Source organism: Haemaphysalis longicornis, unplaced genomic scaffold (genome assembly GCF_048455015.1).
Source record: "Haemaphysalis longicornis isolate Haplotype H1 unplaced genomic scaffold, Haemaphysalis longicornis Haplotype H1 scaffold_1, whole genome shotgun sequence".
In the NCBI taxonomy this organism is placed as follows: domain Eukaryota; kingdom Metazoa; phylum Arthropoda; class Arachnida; order Ixodida; family Ixodidae; genus Haemaphysalis; species Haemaphysalis longicornis.
The window spans coordinates 384,384,593-384,394,631 of NW_027526203.1; the positions used below are offsets into that span (position 1 = coordinate 384,384,593).

The window sequence follows — 10,039 nt, forward strand, 5'->3', positions numbered from 1 at the left end:
ACGATAATTAAATACTTAAGCCTTTCTATGTGATCCCAACGAGAAAACTCGTCTTTTCGCCGCCTACGGAAATGCTATAATTTAAAAGCCAATAGGGCCCCTCCATACTTTGACCTAAACACCTTAGATTTCCTCTGAAAATGAGAAGTCTTTACAGCAACGCATTCTTGCACAGTAGTGAAGCCGACTTTAAATGAGCTGGGTGCATAGGGCTCTATGAGTTTTTATTGACGTAGTTAATATTGGGCCCTGACGGGACGGCCTTCATAAAATAACTGACTTGAACGTGCGATGTTAGATCTCAACCCCATACAGTAAAGCCCACCTTACAGAGCTCTGATGGTGACCTGAATTCCCGTTCGCAGGTCTATGGGTAGGACCCGGGTGATTCGGTCGGCCGGAGAGCAGGCGGTTATGCGGGCACACACTCGTGAGCGCAATCGTGAGCGTGCTCGTAAGCGTCGTGCGCACCCCGAAGTTCGTAAGGCGGAAATGGAGGCCAACAAGCAACCAAGGCCTCAGTTGTCGTTGTGCGTTGCGTGTTTACCATCAAGCTTCGCGTGTTTTACCTTTTCGTTTAGTAAAGGGACAAATCATTTCCTTTGTATGACTCCATATATTGCCCCTAAAAATGTCCTCCCAGCAAAACATTCGTATGTAGTAGTGAAGCCGACTTTAGAGGAACTAGGTATACAGGGTGATCACGATTTAGTTAACAGGGCATCTGTAGGGGCTAGTTGGTTCTGCATAACTTGAATGGAGAGCGCTTAAACTTTGACAGTAAACAAGGACGAGAAAGACTACAACACAGGACGAAGCGCGAACTACCAACTGATTTATTAACGTGGAATGAACATATATATACACGTGCTTGTATGAAAAAGATATACAAAGAAAAAAGATACAGAAAGATTACAACTGCACATGGTGTTACAAGGAGCGCATGCTCAGTTCTTTGTATCTCTTTTTCATACAAGCAGGGGTACGTATATGTTCTTCCACGTTAACAAATCAGTTGGTAGTCCGCGCTTCGTCCTGTGTTGTAGCCTTTCTCGTCCTTGTTTACTGTCAAAGTTTAAGCGCTCTCCATTCAAGTTACGATTTAGTCGACAGGTTTTTTTTTTTTTTTAATTAGGCGCTTAGATTTACGTGAAGACCACCAAATACCGTAATCGGAGACCAACAAATACCGTAGACGTAATCGTGTTTCCACGCAGTTTCGTTTGGTAGAATTCGTCTGGCGCATCCGCACTCCGAGATATCGAACTGCGAAGTTTAATTGCCGTTGGCATGATTACGCATGCTAGACAGCAAAGACCTGCCCAAAGCTCCGCAATTTTCTTTTAGGTATGTATACAGGTGACAAACAAGCTTGCAAAGATGGCGGAGCCAGAAGAAAAAAATTGGCGAATGAAGGAGTCCGTTATATTAAGACATGACTGTTTTAGTTGAGAGAAGAACATGTTTGCTGGACGCACAGACCACGGTCCAGAAAGGTGATGATGTATTATCATCAGGCACATCAGAATATAGTGAAACAGGCACAGCGCTTCGATGACTTTATGGGGTCCTCGAGAAGTCCTGTCAAGACCGAATTGCCGACAGCGTGAAGCATCAAGCGGCTCGTTTCAAAGACGCCGGCTTCCCCAGAGAGGTCATAGCGTTATTGCTTAATAGAACGGCATCCGACTCATCAGTAGCAAGGCTTTCTCCATCTTTACTTATGTTGAAGCCTGAGTCTCGGTTTGTACGGTGTGCATTGGCTACTGTGCAACGCATCGATGCGAGCTAGCTAGACGTCTCTGCCCCTTCATCATGTTCTAGGTTCTTTTAACTTAACGGGAGCGCTTTGGACCGGTAAACAAATTTTGGCCGAAGAGCAGCTGCTAATTTTGTCCGCTCGCATCTGCACGAGCTTCGCACCACAGTTCGAGCAGGCAGTAAGTCAGATTAGGCAGTCGCAGTTGGCTACCTAGCAGCGCAGCGGTATTTTTACCAAGCTGTTCGATGCCGTACTAGTGTATAAATAGCAGCAGCACGGGGGAAAACAACATGTTAGGTTTATAATGAAACTTCTCGACTATGGCAAGAAGACGGGAGCGGACACAAACTTGCAATCTTTCGAGCAGCAAACTCTTATTTCGACGACTTCGCTTGAATGCGCCTTGCGGGATTTGGGTCACACACTTTCCCCTGCGTGGGCTCATTTAGGAATTTATCTGGGCAGAGTTACGAAACCTTGAAGGGAGGCCTAACTTTTTCTTTTTGAGTGAGGGTGGTTGGCTTTTCTATTAGTAAAACTTCGCGGAGAAATACAACAAAATCACAATGAAATGCCAGATAAAAATGTTTTTTTTAATCACATGCTTAAGTTTTGAGCAAATCGTCTATTTGCTAGGCACCCAGCAAAACCGCTTTTACCTAACTGCTATGTTTAGTCTTCAGCAAGTGTTGACATGCAACACTGTCTCCTAGAAGAAAAAAATGTGCTACACAAAATCTTTTCTACAATTATTCGCCAAAAACAGATGAGCGTAGAGTTACACTCCTCTAGTTTATACAACTGAGAATGTTCCGGTGGGCTGTTCTGGCGAGACATACAGCTGTGCCAAAGGTCTGGTAGTCAAGGGGCGAACATGGTGCCATGATTCGCTGCAACTGAGTCGTCGACGTGGAAGTGACACTACATAGCAATGTGTAACCAACAAAGTAGGAGTCCCTCCGATTGCTGGAGGGAACAAATAAATATCGAAAGGAACAACGCGACTGGCTTCGTAGCTGAGGAAGCAATGGCAACCGCGCTTTGCTTCAAACCAACACGTCACCACCACTCGTAAAAGTTGTTTTCGCTGCTACTAAAACCCAAGTGTCACAGCATTTCCACCGATGATTCCCGGTGGCCAGTTCCGGTGGCCATGTTCTCGGATGGTCTACGTCTTAGAAGCAGCACGTCACTTCAATTCGTCGTCCTTGCGGGCAAGCAAACGGTGGCACGCCTTTTTTTTTTTTTTTTTTCACCAAACCCACCATCCTCGTTGGTGAGAGCTGGCTTATTGCGAGTTTCAAAACGCAGTCAAGTACTGCCCAATAGCCGCCGAAAGTTCTCCGGGAGCTTTGTTGCAAACAGTAGAAAAAGATCGATATGGTTACACCAATTGCTGAAGCCGGCCTATAGTGTCCCGTTAATTGCCGTTAATCATCGCAAACGACCAGGTGCTCTGTACGGAATGTTTCAGCAACACTGAAAACATTAAAAAAAAAAAAAAGCAACGCTTTAGTACTGGGCAATGACGCGGATCCCACTGGATGGATGTGAGTTGAGTTTGGAGCACGAGGCGTCTAGTCACTTTTTTTCTTGAAGTAAGGGGGGGGGGGGGGGATCTGTTATGCGACCTTCCTAAGAAGTTTTCGGTAAAACGTTTCACAACAGGCACTTTTTACGGCTTTAATGAATGTGCCACTCAGCTAAAAATGGCTGCGTCCCGTTCCCCAGTATTAGCATGCATGAAAGGCCCGCTTTTTCATGGTGCCTGAAACCTTGGCAGCGCACATGTATTCCGCAGCTTACATGAATACAACACTGCCGATGAAGTGAAATCAGAGGTCGAGGCCGGCGAACCTGTGTCACTGCGGCGGCGTACGTGCCAGTACGAGTCGGGGAGGGGGTGCGGCCATTCGCCGAGCTGAACGCTCATGTGCCGCGTGTGCGCAAACAATAACACGTATACAGTTACTGCCTCGGCTGCGCGGCCTTTGTTTATAAACACGGAGAGACTTCTTCCACTGCGCTCACACAGGTCCGCTAAAGGCGCTCGAAACAGCGATGCGGCAATGCGCACGGGCACTCATAAATAGCGCAACAGCGGCCGGCGAGGAGCGGCCAACGAAGGAGGACTGCGGCAGTTGTTATGCGAGACCGGTGCGCGTGGCGGCAGAAGAGACTGGCCCCCAGACGGAGGCTGACGTCACGCAGCGTGTACTGAGCGCGTCGCGAGGCCTTCGGACGGGGAAAACACGGTGATGAAAGGCCCTTTGTCTGTGTCAGCCGACGGCACGACAACTGCGCAACTATAGCGTCGCGCTACTTGCGAAGACCGCTACTATTCGACGGACTCTCGCGCAGTGGGAAACGGCACGCGTATAGTGCGCCACCGACGCGAGCACACACGGATACAGAGCGCAGTTCGCGCACCTGGCGCTCTCCAAAAGCATAACACGCTGGGCGCGTGCAGTTTACGCTGCAGTGTACGGCTCGCATTACTTACGAACGGGGCTATTGTTCCTGCGTAATAATGCCGAAGCTGTGGTTTCAACGCAACACGGAATTCCTCAGTGTACGCGTGACCACGGTGTACTATATTACGCGTGTTCGAGGTGAATCACTTGCAGTTCGTGTGAAGCTGCAACAACCTTTGTTAACTCCCTCCTCCTCCTGCACTCTTTTCCTAGACTAAACCACTACCTTTTTTTCCTGCATTCAATAAGCCACAGGTAGAACAGTCGCACTGCATGGACTGTCTTATCCTCACTCCCTTCCTACTTCGCACCAAGCCGCTACACGGCAAAACAGGCGTTTTGTACCCAGTTGCAAGCAAAAACAATGACACCATTACCACGGCGACGATTATGCTTATGTATTTATTTCTTTGATTTTAGCTATAGCGGGATTAACATTGCATTAATTATCGGATTTAACTAACTACGTAGCAGTGGCCGCATGGGTGCTATAAGCGTGCTGCTAATCGCTGGGGCATCCGCATGCCGTTAAGTTTAGGAGCAACCACAACACGAACCTCCGGCTTCGCTTTGTGGTACTGGCAGCGCCAAAAGGGAGCCGCGACGGAAACTTCAGCGCAGAACCACTGTGCTTGTTCCTCCCCTCTACCTTCACTGCCCACTTCAATAATTTTTCATGAATTTGGTGGCTTGCTACCAATATAAAAACAGGCATAATAATACTTATGTAGCCACTATTCCGCACCCCATCCACGAAAGTAAATACAGTTCTAAGGAAGGCAGCAGAGCACACGGTACTCTGCAACAAACGTGTACTGTTTAAATATCCAGTTCCTCAAACATAGTCCAAAATTAAGAGGCACGGATTTCATTTGGCATACTTGTTTTTCTCCCGGTGCGTCGTAAGACAAGTAACGCTGCAATAACGCGCACAACAAATGCACACGCGAAAAATAAATACACGATAAATTTGCGAATAGGCACCCCATAATTGGGTACAACTCATAATGCGGCCCATCCTCCAATAACGTGTCAGTAACGACGTCTACACAGCTTTTACAGGAACGCACTCTGGCCTTATTCGACATATCTCACAGATGGCTTCACAGACAGCGCAGCAGTGGCATTCAAAATAACTACGCCCAAAGATTAAGTTTCGTGAATAATATAACAAAAACAGTTCTAACGACCATTCCTTTCCTGTCCGGTTCGAATGGGGATCCACTGCTACTTGATTTGTACAACTGCAGCACAGCGTCGCAGCAAAAGTGGCGCTGCAAAGCCTTTCGTAAGAGATAAAGTGCTAAAATGCAAGAAGTGATGCTCAGGAGAACGGCTCAACTTTATCCACTGTACGCGCCGCACTGTGAAGGGCGCTATGCCAGGAACTCGAAAGAGAACCAAATGGAACACGAGATAAACTCAAGCTCAGTCTGAGTGCTTCCATTCATTTCGAAACAGTAAGTTCCGTTAACAGAGGAGTAACTACACAGGTAGTTATGAATGTTGGCTTCATATTATCCACGGACCATTCCACGCCGCTTGAAAGAAAAGTATGCAACAAAAACAGTCGTATGCCAGTATGCTACCTCCCTTCGTAAAAAATAGTTTTGCGTCAAGCGGCAGCGAGGAAATGAGAGCCAGTCTTCCGGGTGCCCTTCTGAGCATACATGTTACCGAAGCCTCATGAATGGCCACTGGCCATTTACAGCGCTAGGTACTTTTTTTCCGCAGATCACCTTCCCTTAATGTACATTACCGAGAAATAAAGCGCGCATCGCCTACAGAAACATCAACTTGAAAAAAATTGCTCCAAGCCAGTTACAAGAGTGCTTCTTGATTGTGACAATTTTTTTCGGGAGAGAACATAAAAACAAGCAACTTTGTGGCATCTTCGCGACAAATACAAATGTTGTTGGGTGGCAGATATACTTTTGCGACAAATTTACTCGCTTTATTTCAGAGACCTCCTCTAAATGTGCCACCCCCCCCCCCCCTCACAGACCCGTATTACTAAATTCTCCAGAATTTGTCCATTATTGGCGATAAGCGTTGGCCACATTCCCTGCACACAAGACTTTACAAGTGCTAGTGCTAACGCACGAGAACGGATGAAACCGGGCCTATTTGGCCTTAAACACCCAAGGAATTGCGCGCACAACTGATGTTCACTTAGTGCAGGGCTATACAATCCGTGAAAAAGCGCATCATTAGAACAGTGCGTCTGCAGGACCAACGTTCCTCTAACAGTCGCTGCAACTACTATGAAAACGGCTGGCCAGCCGCTCAAAGAAAGTCTTTCTTGTGAGGCCATTCATTGGGAAAGGAAAAAAAAAAAAAACACGCACCAGTTTTAATAGCCCGTACGTTGTGCATCGCACCGGTTGTGTTTACGGAAGCGAAGTGCGGCAGGAGGATTTTTTTCTGCTTCGTTTTGTTTTACCACCAGCAACTTCCTCTAAAACTGGAATCGATGACACAACGTCAAGTGGAGAGGAGGAACAGAGGGAATTTGAAGGCCAACCGAGCCGCACGCTCGATGCAGCCGCATACCCAGCGAGGAAGCAAAGCGGCAAGAAAACGGAAAGGAGCGAAGAAACGCGACGTCTCGCGGCGGCGGAGGGACGACGCCGAGATGCTGAGGAGCGAGTCTGCGCTCGAAAAAGCTACGCGCCAAGAAGAAACAGCAGCAGCCGACGGCGACGGCTCGTCGGCGTAGCGGCGGCGCGGCGCTTTCACTCGTCTGCGAAGGAGGAAGCCGAATCCAGTTTTCTCCGGACGAGTCCAGGCTGAGAGGGGAGGGGCTGCTGCCGCTGCCGGAGAACAGGCCAGCCTAGGGCGCACAAAATGTTTCCACGGGCGGAAGCGGCACAAAAAGCGGGCCAACAAAAGTTAGCCGGGGAAAATAGGCTAGGCCCGGGATCATGCACAGGTTTGCGTCGCCAGCCACACGACCCTCCTCCTGCCTTGCCATCCGAATAAGGCCCCTGACATTAGTGACCCAGGGGGAACGCGAGATAGCGCTGGCAACAACCAACGTACCCTGTACTCCCGCCGTCTTCCCCGCCGCTGCCGAATAATGGAAACGCGTCTAATACACAAATGTATACAGATATCAAATACAACGCCTCCGGCGAAGTGATCATGCTAGAGATCGCTTAGGGCAGCGCATTCACTAAACTGAACGTTATGCGCGGATTGTACTACAGAGAACGAAATGCAGCTTCTGCGGGGCTAATCCATATATTACGGTGTAGGAAAATGCCAAACGGCCGCCTCATTATGCGAGCCTGCCCAAGAAAAAACAAACGAGCTGCAGTGCAGCTTTGCTCTCGTGCAAACAAGGTTAAACCGCAGCCTGCCTCACCATCTCGGAATGTGCACGTTCACTCTGGTTTTGTCCGAGGATTATGATGTAGACGGCGAGACCTGCTCGAATAAGTGACCACAGGAAAGGAGCCTAACGACAATAACAGTATTTTCAGATTTTTTTTTTTTTCACACTCCTCCGCATCCCTTCCTAGGCCCAGCTCCCTTCTGACAACACGCTCGTATCCCCACTTCTGCATGGCGTTACCAGCCGCTGAAAGGAACACATCAGATGAAACCGCATGTAATTCTGGCTAGCATGCGTATAGAAAATGATATAAAAAGGAGTGGAAGACCTTGTGCATCGTCTGCCAGCTCTTCGAGAGAATCGAGGCACTGCATGTGTATGGCCTAGGGTAAGCTCGATTATGAAACAGCGGAGTGTACGCCTTGCAAGAGTAGGGCTGCTCACTGTTTTTTTTTTCTCTTTTTCCCCCGCAAACCTGCAGGGCTGCATCGATAGGAGCAATAGACAGGACCTCCACCAAGTGTGCCGGTCTGGAGAGGCTTCACTCGGGCCGCTCTCCCGAAGCCGGCGCCCGGCAAAGCGCGCCTAGGCCTCAGAGCCCGGCAGCCCCGGGCTGCTCAATGCCGCACGCGGAGGGCGCCGACTCGACTGTGCAGAAGCGCTTCGATCGGACGGGTGCTCGGGCTACGAGGACCGCGGGAGCGTGCAGAACGCTGCAGCAGCGCGAGGGAGCCGAAAGGATCGCGACTTAGGCCCGTGCGGGTGGCCAAGTCGCGAGCCTTTGGGCGCTTACACCGCTGGGCTGGCGCGGAACGCACGCCCCCGGACGGAAAGGAGGCCGCCACTCACCGATCGCCAGCATGTCGGCCGCAACGCTGAGGGGCCGGCGGCGCCGGCCGTTGTGGGCATTATCCGGGTGGGCCTAGTGCGGTGCGGCCGGGCTAAGCCGAGCTCGGCGCTCGGCAGGCCATCCAGCAGGGCTAACACTCGACGCGCAAATGCACCAGCAGCAGCGCAGCCGCCGAGCCGCTGCCCGCTGCTGCCAGGGCGGCGCGTGACGCCCTCTGAGCGCCTAAACGTCACGCGCCACGTGACCCGGCGCGCGACGTCACAGACGGGCGCGCAGACGCAAGGTCGCCAGACGAACGCAATTTCGCTGGCCCAATGTTTACCGCTGGCGGCCTCCTCCTCTCGCTCCGCTTACGTGAGGCCCGCTGCCGGCCTACGCCTTCCCTCGATAACTGGCGCTTCTCGGAAAGAGCTTTGCTTTTTCGGCCGCCGCCGCCTGGCGTGAGGCAATGCTGGCGCGGACGTCGTCTACGCCGGTCGGCTTCGCCACCGCTCCGCCGACGCCGCCGGAGCGACGTGCACGGCGCAGGTCGTGACCGCTACGGGGGCCACGACGCACAAGCGGCCAGACATTGCACAACTGGCCGAAACAAGTGTCCACCAGTCGAACGCTCGCGCGAAGAATAATCCGATCCAAGATCGCGGCCTTGCATCCCGCGCAACGTGAATGTGAGAATGAATCGAGAAGCCCAAATTCGACTGCGTGCAAAGGGACCCGAGCCAACATTCTAGGATGCAGATTCCTGCTGCCATTGTCACCTTTCAGTTATAGCCTCTATTGCGATATCGCCCTTCTTTTTCTGGGGAGTCTCTTGAAGAGGTGAAAGCGGCAATACTTCGTCGATTTCTCTTCGTCTCGTCTCGAGCGTTGGGCATTACTTTCTAACAACAACCTTCTTCCCCATAATACAATACCTATCGCTGCGATCAAAGGGGCGAAGGAGCCAGTGATCAGGCATGGGTTACGATTTGAGTTCAAAAGAAAAAAAAAATGGGAGGAGGGTCCGTGCCGTGGCTTACGTAAAGCAAGTATGACGTTCTGTATCGTGCGATGTCACGGAACCGCTAATTTATGAGTCGGATGGTATGCCAAGCATCGCTACTCGTCCTATTTGTTCTTTTCAACTCAGTGAATGCTCATTAAGGTGTATTGTGATGAAGCAGCCCCAGCGAATCTCTTCAGAGCGTTGCCCTTTCGATGCCGCATATGGTGTGGACTCGCTAATCATACCGTTTGCCCCAAAACGAGCTCGTCCGTGCTGATATTAAAGACGATTAGGATAAGTGCGGTCGTTTCTACATTTCTCGAACATGAAAATGTCGTGAGCCAAATTAAAGCACTTGGCCTATCTTGGCCTATATAGTCGAACGAAAAAGACAAAAAAAAAACAGCTTGGCCATTCACTGACATTTTTCTTCTGGCCTTTGCCTCGTCAAGCTTGGGCACGGGAATAAACAAAGTTCCAAAAAAAGTTTGCGTACGCATCCTTTGAAGTTTGAAGTTTCAGCAATGCTCATTGTGTGCGTTGCTTTCCGCCGTAATCATTCAGAATGAACCTGCACAGCAAGTGTGTTTGCCACCTCTAACTAAACGCTTATGTTTCAGCTGATCGGAAG

At 50.2% G+C, this 10,039-nt stretch overlaps 1 protein-coding gene across 1 annotated transcript in view; it reads right to left on the reverse strand.

The window, feature by feature from the left end:
* LOC144155223 (uncharacterized) overlaps window positions 1-8,660 on the reverse strand; it is a 93,587-nt gene extending 84,927 nt beyond the window's left edge. The window contains exon 1 of the mRNA XM_077686547.1: window positions 8,423-8,660. Coding sequence (XP_077542673.1) covers window positions 8,423-8,435 — 13 coding nt within the window. The 5' untranslated portion in view covers window positions 8,436-8,660. The remainder of the gene's footprint in view (window positions 1-8,422) is intronic.
* Between the last annotated feature and the right edge of the window lie 1,379 nt (window positions 8,661-10,039).